Below are 13,917 nucleotides of genomic sequence, written 5' to 3' on the forward strand. Positions count from 1 at the left end.
GATAGGAAGGAGGCCAGAATTGCATGCAATATTCTAACAGTGTCCTAACCAATGTCCTGTACAGCTGCAACATGACCTCCCAACTCCTGTACTCCATACTCTGACCAATAAAGGAAAGCATACCAGACACCTTCTTCACTATCCTATCTACCTGCGACTCCACTTTCAAGGAGCTATGAACCTGCACTCCAAGGTCTCTTTGTTCAGCAACACTCCCTAGGACCTTACCATTAAGTGTATAAGTCCTGCTAAGATATGCTTTCCCAAAGTGCAGCACCTCACATTTATCTGAATTAAACTCCATCTGCCACTTCTCAGCCCATCTGATCACGATCCTGTTGTAATCTGAGGTAACCTATTTCACTGTCCACTACACCTCCAATTTTGGTGTCATCTGCAAACTTACTAACTATACCTCTTATGCTCTTTTCCAAATCATTTATATAAATGATAAAACGTAGAGGATCCAGCACCGATCCTTGTGGCACTCCACTGATCACAGGCCTCCAGTCTAAAAAACAACCCTCCACCACCAGCCTCTGTCTTCTACCTTTGAGCCAGTCCTGTATCCAAATAGGTAGTTCTCACTGTATTCCGTGAGATCTAACCTTGCTAATCAGTCTCCCATGGGGAACCTTGTTGAATGCCTTTCTGAAGTCCATATAGATCACATCTACCACTCTGCCCTCATCAATCCTCTTTATTACTTCTTAAAAAAACTCAATCAAGTTTGTGAGACATGATTTCCCACGCACAAAGCCATGTTGACTATCCCTAATCAGTGCTTGCCTTTCCAAATACATGTGCATCCTGTCCCTCAGGATTCCCTCCAACAACTTGCCCACCACCGAGGTCAGGCTCACTGGTCTATAGTTCCCTGGCTTGTCCGTACCATCTTTCTTAAACAGTGGGACCACGTTAGCCAATCTCCAGTCTTCCGGCACCTCACCTGTGACTATCGATGATACAAATATCTCAGTAAGAGGCCCAGCAATCACTTCTCTAGCTTCCCACAGAGTTCTAGGGTACACCTGATCAGGTCCTGGGGATATATCCACCTTTATGCGTTTCAAGACAGTCAGCACTTTCTCCTCTGCAATATGGACATTTTTCAAGGTGTCACCATCTATTTCCCTACATTCTATATCTTCTGTATCCTTTTCTACAGTAAATACTGATACAAAATACTCATTTAGTATCTCTCCCATTTTCTGCGGCTCCACACAAAGGCCGCCTTGCTGATCTTTGAGGGGCCCTATTCTCTCCCTAGTTACCCTTTTGTCCTTAATGTATTTGTAAAAACCCATTGGATTCTCCTTAATTGTATTTGCCAAAGCTATCATATGTTCCCTTTTTGCCCTCCAGATTGCCCTCTTAAGTATACTCCTACTGCCTTTATACTCTTCTAAGGATTCACTCGACCCATCCTGTCTGTACCTGACATATGCTTCCTTCTTTTTCTTAACCAAACCCTCAATTTCTTTAGTCATCCAGCATTCCCTATACCTACCAGCCTTTCCTTTCACCCTGACAGGAATATACTTTCTCTGGATTCTCGTTATCTCATTTGAAGGCTTCTCATTTTCCAGCTGTCCCTTTACTTGCGAACATCTGCCCCCAGTCAACTTTCGAAAGTTCCTGCCAAATACCGTCAAAATTTGCCTCCCTCCAATTTAGATCTTCAACTTTTAGATCTGGTCTATCCTTTTCCATCACTATTTTAAATCTAATAGAATTTGTGGTCGCTGGCCCCAAAGTGCTCCCCCACTGACACCTCAGTCACCTTATTTCCCAAAAGTAGGTCAAGTTTTGCACCTTCTCTAATCGGTGCATCCACATACTGAATCAGAAAATTTTATTGTATACACTTAACAAATTCCTTTCCATCTAACCCTTTAACACTATGGCAGTCCCAGTCAATGTTTGGAAAGTTAAAATCCCCTGCCATAACAACCTTTTTTTCTTACAGATAGCTGAGATCTCCTTACAAGTTTGTTTCTCAATTTCCCTCTGACTATTGGGGAGTCTATAATACAATCCCCATCAGGTGATCATCCCTTTCTTATTTCTCAGTTCCACCCAAATAACTTCCCTGGAATATTTCTGGGAATATCCTTCCTCAGCACAGCTGTAATGCTATCCCTTTTCAAAAATGCCACTCCCCCTCCTCTCTTGCCTCCCTTTCTGTCCTTCCTGTAGCATTTGTATCCTGGCACATTAAGTTGCCAGTCCTGCCCGTTCCTAAGCCATGTTTCTGTAGTTGCTATGATATCCCATTCGCATGTTCCTAACCATGCCCTGGGTTCATCTGCCTTCCCTGTAAGGCCCCTTGCATTGAAATAAATGCAGTTTAATTTATTAGTCCTACCTTGTCCCTGCCTGCCCTGACTGTTTGACTCGTTCTCAGCTGTGTCCGTCCCAGATTGACCTCTTTCCTCACTATCTCCCTGTGTCCCCCTCACCTTACGAGTTTAAATCCTCCCGAGCAGCTCTAGCAAATGTCCCTGCCAGTTGCTTTGTCCCCTTCCAGTTTAAGTGCAATCCTGGAGGTATTAAAACTCATGAAGGTGGATAAATTCCTGAGATCTGATCAGGCATACCTAGAACTCTGTGGGAAGCTAGGGAAATGATTGTGGGACCCCTTGATGAGATATTTGTATAATCAATAACCACAGGTGAGGTGTTGGAAGACTGAAGATTGGCTAATGTGGTACCACTATTTAAGAAGTGTCGTAAGGGGAAGCCAGGGAACTGTAAACCAGTAGTGGCCAAATTGTTGGAGGGAATCCTGAGGGACAGGATTTACATGTATATGGAAAGGGAAGAACTGATTAAGGATAGTCAGCATGGCTTTGTGCGTGGGAAATCATGTCTCACAAATTTGATTGAGTTAAAAAAGCACACAACACCAGGTTACAGTCCAATAGGTTTATTTGGAAGCACTAGCTTTTGGAGCGCTGCTTCTTCATCAATTGGTTGTCAACCGCCTGATGAAGAAGCAGTGCTCTGAAAGCTAGTGCTTCCAAATAAACCTGGTGTTATGTGATTTTTAACTTTGCCCACCCCAGTCCAACACTGGCTCTCCACACCATAACTTAATTGAGGTTTTTGAAGAGGTAACAAAGAGGATTGATGGCACTGAGCAATGGACGTGATCTGTATGGACTTCAGTAAGATGTTCAACAAGGTTCCACATGGGAGACTAGTTAGCAAAGTTAGATCTCATGGAATACAGGGAGAGATAGCCATTTGGATACAGAGCTGGCTCAAAAGTAGAACACAGAGGGTAGTTGCGGTGGGTTGCTTTTCACACTGGAGGCCTGTGACCAGTGGTGTTCCACAAGGATCAGTACTGGGTCCACTACTTTTTGTCATTTATATAAGTGAGTTAGATCTGGGCATAGGAGTTGTCATTAGTAAGTTTGCAGATGACATCAAAATTGGAGGTGTTAATGGACAGCAAAGAAGGTTACCTCAGAATACAACGGGATGTTGATCAGATGGGCCAACGGACTGAGGAATGGCAGATGGAGTTTAATTTAGATAAATGTGAAGTGCTGCACTTTGGAAAGGCAAATCAGGGCAGGACTCATACACATAATGGTAAGGTCCTGGAGAGTGGTGCTGAAGAAAGAGCCCATAGTTCCTTGGAACTATGGAGAGTGAAGAAAGCATTTGTTATGCTTGCCTTTATTGGTTAGTGTTCTGAGTACATGAGTTAGGAGGTCAGGTTGTGGCTATACTGGACATTGGTTAGACCAGTTTTGCAGTAAATGCAATTCTGTTCTCTCTGTTATCAGAGGGATGTTATAAAACTTGAAAGAGTTGGGGTGGCATGGTGGCTCAGTGGTTGGCACTGCTACCTTACGGCGTCAGGGACCCGGGTTCAATTCCAGTCTTGGGCGACTGTGTGGAGTTTGCACATTATCTTCGTGTCTGCGTGGGTTTCCTCCCACAGTCCAAAGATGTACAGGTCAGGTGAATTGGTCATTCTAAATTGTCCGTAGAGTTAGGGGGAATGGGTATGGGTGGGTTACTCTTCGGAGGGTCGGTGTGGACATTTTAGGGAATCTAATCTAAAGACATTTACAAGGATGTTGCCAAGGTTCAAGAGTTTGAGCTCTTGGGAGAGACTGAATGAGCTGGAGCTATTTTTCCTGAAACATCAGAGGCTGACGGATGACCTTATAGAGGTTTATAAAATCATGAGGGACATGGATAGCGTGAAGAGACAAGATCTTTTTCCCCAGATTGGGGGAGTTCAAAATTGAGGGTGTAAGTTTAGAGTGAGAGGGGAAAGTTTAAAAAGGGACCTAACGGGCAACTTTTTCATGCAGAGGATGTTGTGTGTATGTAATGAGCTGCCAGAGAGAGTGGTGGAGGCTAATACAAAATTATAACATTTAAAGGGCATGTTGATGGATGAACGCATAGGAAGGCTTTAGAGGGATATGGACCAAGTGCTGGCAAATGGGAATAGATTTATATAGGATATCTGGTTGGCATGGACAAGTTAGAATGAAGGGTCTGTTTATAAGTTAGACAGCTCTATGACTGACTCGAAGTTTGTTTTGTACTTTTTCAGCATGCTATTAATTCATGCTTATGATATATTTCTTAACATGGAGAGAAAAATTGTACGTCTGTGAGGACACAATGACTTTTTATCACAGCAAAGGAAAGCAAATTTTGCAATTACTGAAAAGTTTTTGGTAAGCTACTGATGTTAATTCTCAAAGGATTTTAACAGAGCATTAGAGGTGCATGTGTGATAAGTTTTCCTTAAGAGAAATAAGTGAGAAAGCAATGCACATTTTTCTGCAGATATAGATAAATGTACAATCAACATATCAGGCTGAGAAAAAAATCTGCAAATGAGAACTTCATCCATGTAGTTGCCGACATGGAATCAACACTGAGATGAAAATCACTTTCCTTTGTAATGGAAGGAAATCTTTAATTGCACAGATATTCAGCCACTGATGATATGAATCAAGAACTGCCAATGCCTTGTAAATGTAAGTAGGTGGAAGGCAAGTCTTTACAACTCCTTATGATGAAGAAACCAATTCTGTCAAAAGTGATCTCTGGCCTTGATCATTTGATTTTTATGAAAGCAGAAAACAATGTGTACAGGGAAAGAAAAGTCACCAGTAGTTGATGCTCTAAACAGTTACCAACATGCATCAAAAGCCCATTTATTTTGCACGTTTCAACTAGCCATCAACCAATCCTGTCATTTAGTCCAAAATGCTGAAGGGGGCAAAGTTTGTGCGAAGATTTGTAGCTTGGGTGCTCGTTGTTGTGGTTCTGTTCGCCGAGCTGGAAGTTTTTGTTGCAAACGTTTCGTCCCCTGGCTAGGCGACATCATCAGTGCTCCTGCGAAGCGCTTCTTTGATGTTTCCTCCGGTGTTTATAGTGGTCTGTCCCTGCCGCTTCCGGTTGTCAGTTTCAGCTGTCCGCGGTAGTGGTTGGTATATTGGGTCCAGGTCGATGTGTTTGTTGATGGAGTTTGTGGATGAATGCCATGCCTCTAGGAATTCCCTGGCTGTTGTCTGTCTGGCTTGCCCTATGATAGTAGTGTTGTCCCAGTCGAATTCATGTTGCTTGTTGTCTGCGTGTAGAAGGGGGATTGTAGATAAGAGAGGGAAATGTAGATAATCAAAAGTGTTGTCAGTATTATGATCACATGGCACTATATGGCCATATGATATATGTGGGTAGAATGCAAAAGGCCATGTGCAGCTGTTCATGGTCAGTCTGGCCAATGTGTAATCTCCTAGCTTGCAATCAGTAATTTGCTGATTTTAGGTGGTTCTAATCACCCCTAGATCCCAGGTTCTCGACACTAGACTGACTTCGGAATGTGAAATGAAGAAGGCAGTGGACAGGTTTTGTGTTTATTTAAATACAAAAGGTAAGTATAATATAAGAGATACAGGTTAAAGCAATAAACAGTGAAATCACCGCAACCAGTTATACAGAGGACAGTAATTAAATACACCAATAAATTAAGCACTTTAAACATAATTAGAACTGAAATAGCAGTTTTAATCATAAAAACTTTAATCAGGGCTTCCTACCCTTGGAGTTCCACGCACTGTCACCACCCACCTTCCTTTCCCTGCTAGCTCGGTCGGAAACTTTGGGATCATGGGAGATTAAGCTTACTAGTGAGGAAAATGCGATTATGAAGTACAGCTGGCTGTTGAACCTTTTTCTGTCGATTCTATTGGGTCAGAAGATGCTTGTGTCTGGATGCTCTTTCTCTTTCTGGATAGCGCTTGGCTGGCTTCCCCATTTTGGATGTCCTTTGTTGCAATGATGCCCTGGGTTTGGCCTCCTGATTTAGCTTCTCTGTTCAGCCCCTGTGGTTCTTGGTATCAAAGCTGCTTGTTGGGGCTGGAAATCTGTGGGGAAACTGTTTCTGCAGAATCTTATTGTTGACAAAGGCTCTCTCCCAGGCGAGATCAGGGCTGGCAGTTATACAGACTGTGTGCCCTGTTATCTCCTCTCAAATCTGTGTTGTCCATTGTTTCTTTCTGAAGTTTACTGATAGTTAAGAGTATGTGTGAATGGATTTTGATTGAAGTTAAATGTTTGGTATCTCTGTGAAGGCCCTGTATTATCTATGCTGGGTAGCCTGAAGAGTAAAAGTTAATTTCAGTCAAGAGTGTTAAGTTTGGTTGATTGTTCTCCTCGAATGGAAGTGGAAATTGGAAATCCAGGGTGAAGAACAGCCCCAGACTAAAATCATTCTGGCTCTTTGTGTATTTATTGCAGTCCAAGCTCAGGACTTTTGTTTAGTATCTTAGATGTTAGATTTGATGATGGGGATTTTTGCTCAATCCAACAAATGGCACAAGGAATCTGAGTCAGACTTGGAAAACCATAGTTCATATTTAATGGAAAGACATAACAAAAGGTATTGTTGTCAAGGTACAGAAGATGTTTACATGAAAAGTTAAAAACAAGTGATGATATCATTTGACCTGGATTTTCAATGCATGGTCTAAAATCGAAGAAAGAAAGCATTAAAAGATTGCACTTTATTCTGTAGAAATCGATGAATGTGCAATCAACGCATCAAATTGTGAACAAAGCTGCATAAACACAATTGGAAGCTTCACATGCAGTTGCCTTCCTGGCTATAGCATCAATGCAGCAAACAGTTCACTTTGTGATGGTTGTGACATGCTTATCTCTACTGATACTATGCTATTAATGATTTTTGAATTGTGGAACATTTTTTCCAACCGCTTCACCAGAGACTTCAGTTCATATGAATAACAAGATAGTCAGCATCTCACAACAATATTCTGCACTTTTTTGCTTTGCGGGCTATTTCATGGCAGTATTGTGATAAAAGAATTTATTCTTATACATCTTGAAGACTTCTCAATTTCTGTTTGGAAATCTGTTTTGTACTTTTTCAGTATGTTGTTAATTCATGCTCACAACATATCATTTGACATGGGAAGAAGAATTGGAAGTTAGTGAGGACACATTGATCAAATTCATGACCAACTTCAATAAAGTACCCCTTCACAACAAAGGAAAACAAATTATACACTTAGTGGCAAGTTTTTGCAAGTTACTGATGTCAATTTACATCGCACATTCACAGAGCATTAGAGGCACATTAAGATGTGAGATGGATTGTCAACACTGATCTTACATCAAGGAATGTAAATGAGAAAGCATAGAACATTTTACTTTAGATGCTGATGAATGTGCAATATGTATGTCAAATTGTGAACAAATCTGCAGAAACTCAAATGGGAGCTTTGCCAAGATAGTTGCCGAAATGGATTCAGCACAAACATAACATACATTTCCCTTTGTGATGTTAGGAAATATTTAATTACACATTTGTTCATTCACTGTTGATTCAGGAATTACAATCGAAGCAGGAAACACCGATGCCCTATAAATGTACATTGGTTTGAGGAAGGTGTTTCAAGCTCCATTTGACTGAAATAAACAATTATTTCAAAAATTAAACCATGTCACTATGCAATTTAGTCAGTTTAAAACCAAAATGAGTTTTATTAAAGGTGAAAAGTTCATCAGTCGGTGATGGGTTCAAAAATTACCAAAAGTGATATATTTTGTGCCTATCAACATGCCACCAACTGATCTTATTGTTAAACACACATTTTATTAGGAGCATGGTAAATAAGAGAGGAAAATGTAGAAAATCAGAGATAATGCCACTAATACAGTGGCATATCACCAAATGGCCATATGGCATATTTGTGAGGAAAGCAAATGGGCATAAGCAAATATTCATGGCCATTTTCATCTCTTGTTGCCACAGAAAGGCTGGGAACATTATCAAAGACCAATGTCATCCTAGTAAAGCTCTCCTACAATCTCTTCCATCAGGCAGATGACATAGAAGCTTGAACACATGCACCAGCAGATTTCAAGAATAACTTCTTCCCTGCCATCATTAGATTGACAAATGGGATCTCTAATTTCTAATAATGTTGTTCTTGCTATTGTTGATCTTGCGTTAGGCACATCCTGTGCAGTGTGACCTGTATGCTTTAGTCTGGTCCAAGTGTTTGTCACCCTATGATCTGTAGGTCCTTGCTTACAATGATCAACCTGTACAGTGAAGATTTTCACTGTACTTCAGTACATGTGACACTGAATCAAATCAAATCAAATCAAATCTCATGTCAAGGAAACAGAGGGGAAAAGAATAGCAGATGTTTCGATAGACATTGATGACTGTCCAAAAATCACATAATTTTGTGATGAAATCTTCAACAACACAAATGGATCCTTCATCCACATTGTTGCTGGAATGAATTCCACACCCACAAGACATACTTCCATTTGTGATGCTAGAAATATTTAATTGCACGTGTACTCAGCCACTGATGATTTTGGTATTCCAAAAAAAGCAGGAAACACCAACGCTCTTTCAACGTACATTGGTTGAAGTCAAGTCTTTTGAGATCCATCTGAATGAAATAACCAGGAGTTTCAAACTTAAACCCTGTCGCTGTGCAGTTGAGCTTGTCTAAATTCAGAGTCATATGTGGACAAGGTGAAAGAAGTTTCAGTATGGGATGGTTTCAAAGAATACTTTGACTCGGACCAAAAAAGCTATGCAGGTCTTCATGTCCCATCACAGCTACTTTCTCTAAAATTCTGAGTCTAGCTTGAAGAACCATAGTTTATGTTTCATTTAGAGAGATCAAAACAGGTATTGTTGTCTGTTTATAGAAGATGTTTACATGACAGAGTCCTGAGATAGTGATGAGATCATGTGATCTATTTTCCAACATATGGTCCAATGTCAAACAAAGTGAGTAATCACTTTTTTCTCATATAAGTGAATACACAACCAACACATCAAATTGTGAACAAGTCTGCACCAGTACAATTGGAAGCTTCACATGCAGCTGCGTCCCTGGGTACAGCATCAATGCAACAAACACTTCATGTTGTGATACTAGGATATTTCTATACATATTATATATACATATTACACTATTAATGATTTCAGATTAGCACTATGTGGAGCATAAATTAAATAGTTTAAATTGTGACATGTAAACATGCCGAATAAGACAATCAGCATCTCAGCACAATACACGACACTTCAGCACTTTGTAGACAGGTTGATGGCTGTATGATGGCACCAAATGCGGTGAAACAATGTATTATGATACATCCTGAGGGATTCTCCATTTATGCTCATAAGTCTGTTTTGTTCTTTATCAGCATGCTGTTAATGCTCATGACAGATAACTTGGTGAGAAATTTTATTTCTTATTGAGGACACAATAACCAAGTTCGTGTGTACATTCAACAGGATTCTTTATCACAGCAGAGGAAAACATATCTCACAATTCACAGAATGTGTTTGCAGTCTATTGTCAGTTGACAGTGGATGTTAACAAAATAGATTGCACTGGCTGTATAGTCAGCATGATTAATAGATTGGAAAAGCTGGTCTCATGGCAAGGAAGCAAAGGGAGGAATCATTGGAAAGGTTTCCTTAGACATTGATGAATGTTCAAAAATCACATAAGATTGCACTGAAATCTTCAACAACACAAATGGGTGCTCCATCCACATTGTTGCCAAAAACAAATTTCGCACCCAGAAGGAACGCTTCCATTTGTGATGCTAGAACTATTTAATTGCACATGTTCTCACCCACTGATGATTTTGGAATTCCAAACAAAGCAGTGAACACCAACACTCTATCAATGTAGATGAGTTGAAGACAAGTCTTTTGAACTCCATCTGAATGAAATGAAAAGGAGTTTTAATCTTAAACCCTGTTGCTGTACAGTCGAGTTTGTCTAAATTCAGAGTCAGTGGTGTACAAGGTGAAAGAATTCATCAGTGGGAGATGGTTTCAAAGATTTTCGACTTGGACCAAAAAGCTTTGCATTTTGTTCTCATGGACTCACCATTAACCAATCTTATTGCTGAGCAGAAGTTGTAGTTGGAGCCTTGTAGGTGTGATGGCGGAGTGCAGAAAGTGAAAGGTTATGCCACTAATACAGTTGCATGGCATCACATAGTCATGTGATATATTTGAGAGAAAAGGTAATGCAGATATGCAGGTTTACATGTCCACAAGAACCATAGTTTTTATCTCATTTAGAGAGATCATAAAAGTATTGTCAGATTACAGAATATGTTTACATGACAGACTCCTGAGAAACTGATGAGATCATGTGATGTAAATTCCAAGGCACTGTCTAATGTCAAAGAAAGTCAGTAATCAAAAATTGGACTTTTTTCTGTAGATATAGATGAATGTGCAACCAACACATCGAATTGTGAACAAGCCTGCAATAATACAATTGGAAACTTCACATGCAGCTGCTTTCCTGCATACAGCATCAACGCAACAAATACTTCACGTTGTGATGGTCAGATAGTTTTGTACACATATTATATACATATTATGCTATTAATTGTTTAAGTTTAACACTTTGTCAATTGTACATCAAATAGTTTCAATTGTGACTTGCATATGACTGACAAGATAATCAGCGTCTTACTACAATGTATGACACTTTTGTGCTTTGTGGACAGGTTGATGGCTGTGTGATGGCAGTGAAACATTGTATTCTTAATCATTCTGAGGACTTCTATATCTATGCTCATAAGTCTGTTTTGTTTGTTATCATCGTGCTGTTAATGTTCATGACATATCACTTAGCTTGGTGAGAAATTTAGTTACTTAATGAGGATACAATAACCAAGTTCATGAGTACTTTCAACAGGATTTCATTTAAAACAGAGGAAAACATATTTCATAATTTACCAAATGGCTTTGCAATCTATTGTTATCAGTTGACAGTGGACGTTAGCAAAACAGATTGCACTGACTGTGTAGTCAGCATGATTAATAGATTGGCAAGACTGGCCTCATGGCAAGGGAGCAAAGGGGGGAAACATCGGAAAGGTTTCCTTAGACATCGATGAATGTTCAAAAATCACATAACTTTGCACTGACATCTTCAACAACACAAATGGGTGCTTCATACCCCAAGTGTCTTCGAAATGAATGGCACAACCGAAGCACAGGCTTCCGTTTGTGATGCTAGAAATATTTAATTGCACATTTACTCATCCATTGATGATTTTGGAATTTCAGCAAAGCAGGAAAAACCAAAGCTCTGTCAATGAATATTGGTTGAAAAGAAGTCTTTTGAGCTCCATCTGAATGTAATAAGAAGGAGGTTCAAACTTAAACCCTGTCGCTGTGCAGTTGAGTTTGTCGACATTCAGAGTCAGTTGTGGAAAATGTGAAAGAATACATCAGGATGTGATGCTTTCACAGATTATTGAATTGGACCGAAAAGGCTATGCATTTTGTGCCCATGAACTCGCCATTAACCAATCTTATTGTTGAGCAGAAATTGTAGTTAGAGCCTTGCATGTATGAGGGGGAAGTGTAGAAAATGAAATGTCATGCCACTGATACAATCGCATGGCCCCACATGGCCATGTGATATATTTGTGAGCAACGGTAGTAGGTATACGCAGGTGTACATGTCTAATCATGGCTACTTTCTCTACAATTCTGGGTCAAGCTTGAAGAACCAGGGATTATACTTCATTTAGAGAAATCATAAAATGTATTGTTGTTGGTTCTCAGAAGATGATGACATGACAGAAAACTGAGAAACTGATGAGACCATGGGTTGGAAATTTCTAGGGAACTGTCCAATGTCAAACAAAGTCAGTAATGAAAAATTGGACTTTTTTCTGTAGATATAGATGAATGTGCAACCAACACATCGAATTGTGAACAAGTCTGCAATAATACAAATGGAAGCTTCACATGCAGCTGCCTTCCTGGGTACAGCATCAACGCAACAAATGCTTCACGTTGTGATGGTAGGACATTTTTATCTAAATATTACATGCATATTAGGTTATTAATGGTTTACATTTAGCACTTTGTGAAATGGACATCTAAATAGTTTCGATTGCAATCTGTGAGCTTATGACTTCCAAGATAATCAGTGTCTTGTTATAATGTTGTACACTTATGTGCTTTGCAGACAGGTTGATGCCAGTATGATGGCACCAAGTGCGGTGAAACAACGTATTCTTATACATTCTGAGGACTTCTCAATTAATGCTCATAATTGTGCTTTGTTCTTTATTGGCATACTGTTAATGCTCATCACATATTACTTAACTTGACCTTCATGAGGACAGAATAACCACGTTTATGTGTATGTTCAAGAAGTTTCTTTCGCACAGCGGAAGAAAACATATTTCACAGTTCATGGAATGTCTTTGAAATCAATTGTTTCCAGTTTAGAGTGGATATGAACAAAACAGATTGCACTGGCTGCGCTGTCAGCATGAGTAAGAGATTGGCAAGACTGTCTCATTGCGATGGAGGAAAGGGAGAAAGCATCGGAAAGGTTTCCTAAGACATCGATGAAAGTTCAAAAATCACATACGTTGCAATGAAATCTTCATCAACACAAATAGATGCATCATGCCCCTAGTTGTCAAAATGAATTCCACACCCACAGCACAGACTTCCATTTGTGATGCTAGAAATATTTAATTGCACGTTTACTCATCCATTGAGGATTATGGAATTTCAAGCAATGCAGGACACACCAACGCTCTGTCAATGAAGATTGGTTGAAAAGAAGTCTTTTCATCTGAATGAAATAAGAAGGAGGGTCAACCTTAAAACCTCTCGCTGTGCAGTTGAGTTTGTCAAAATTCACAATCAGCTGTGTACATGGTGAAAGAATTCATCAGTATGTGATGGTTTCAAAAATTATCAACTTGGACCAAGAAAGCTTTGCATTTTGTGCCCATCGACCCACCATGAACCAATCCTATTTTTGAGCAGAAGTTGTAGTCGGAGCCTTGTAGGTGTGATGGCGGAGTGCAGAAAGTGAAAGGTTATGCCACTAATACAGTCGCACGGCATCACATGGTCATGTGAAATATTTGAGACAAAAGGTAATGGAGATATGTAGCTGTTCATTCCCAATCATGGCTACTTTCCCGACCATTCTGAGTCAAGCTTGCAGAACCATAGTTCGTATTTCATTTAGACAGATCATAAAAGTATTGTTGTCAGTTTACAGAAGATATTTACATAACAGAGTCCTGAGAAACTGACGAGATCATGTGATGTAATTTTGTAAGGCCCTGTCTAATGTCAAACAAAGACAGTAATCAAAAATTGGACTTTTTTGTGCAGATATAGATGAATGTGCAACCAACACATCGAATTGCGAACAAGTCTGCAATAATACAATTGGAAGCTTCACATGCAGCTGCTTTCCTGGGTACAGCATCAACGCAACAAATGCTTCACGTTGTGATGGTAGGACATTTTTGTCCAAATATTTCATGCATATCACGCTGTTAATGATCGAAGATTACCAATTT

At 39.8% G+C, this 13,917-nt stretch overlaps 1 protein-coding gene across 1 annotated transcript in view; it reads left to right on the forward strand.

Moving 5' to 3' along the window:
• LOC122556386 (fibulin-2-like) overlaps positions 1 to 13,917 on the forward strand; it is a 46,652-nt gene that overhangs the window by 6,162 nt on the left and 26,573 nt on the right. The window contains exons 2-6 of the mRNA XM_043703020.1: positions 4,586 to 4,637; positions 7,042 to 7,186; positions 10,782 to 10,907; positions 12,259 to 12,384; positions 13,727 to 13,852. Of these exons, the coding sequence (XP_043558955.1) occupies positions 4,586 to 4,637; positions 7,042 to 7,186; positions 10,782 to 10,907; positions 12,259 to 12,384; positions 13,727 to 13,852 (575 nt within the window). The remainder of the gene's footprint in view (positions 1 to 4,585; positions 4,638 to 7,041; positions 7,187 to 10,781; positions 10,908 to 12,258; positions 12,385 to 13,726; positions 13,853 to 13,917) is intronic.

The sequence above is a fragment of the Chiloscyllium plagiosum genome, chromosome 13 (genome assembly GCF_004010195.1).
Source record: "Chiloscyllium plagiosum isolate BGI_BamShark_2017 chromosome 13, ASM401019v2, whole genome shotgun sequence".
In the NCBI taxonomy this organism is placed as follows: Eukaryota; Metazoa; Chordata; class Chondrichthyes; order Orectolobiformes; family Hemiscylliidae; genus Chiloscyllium; species Chiloscyllium plagiosum.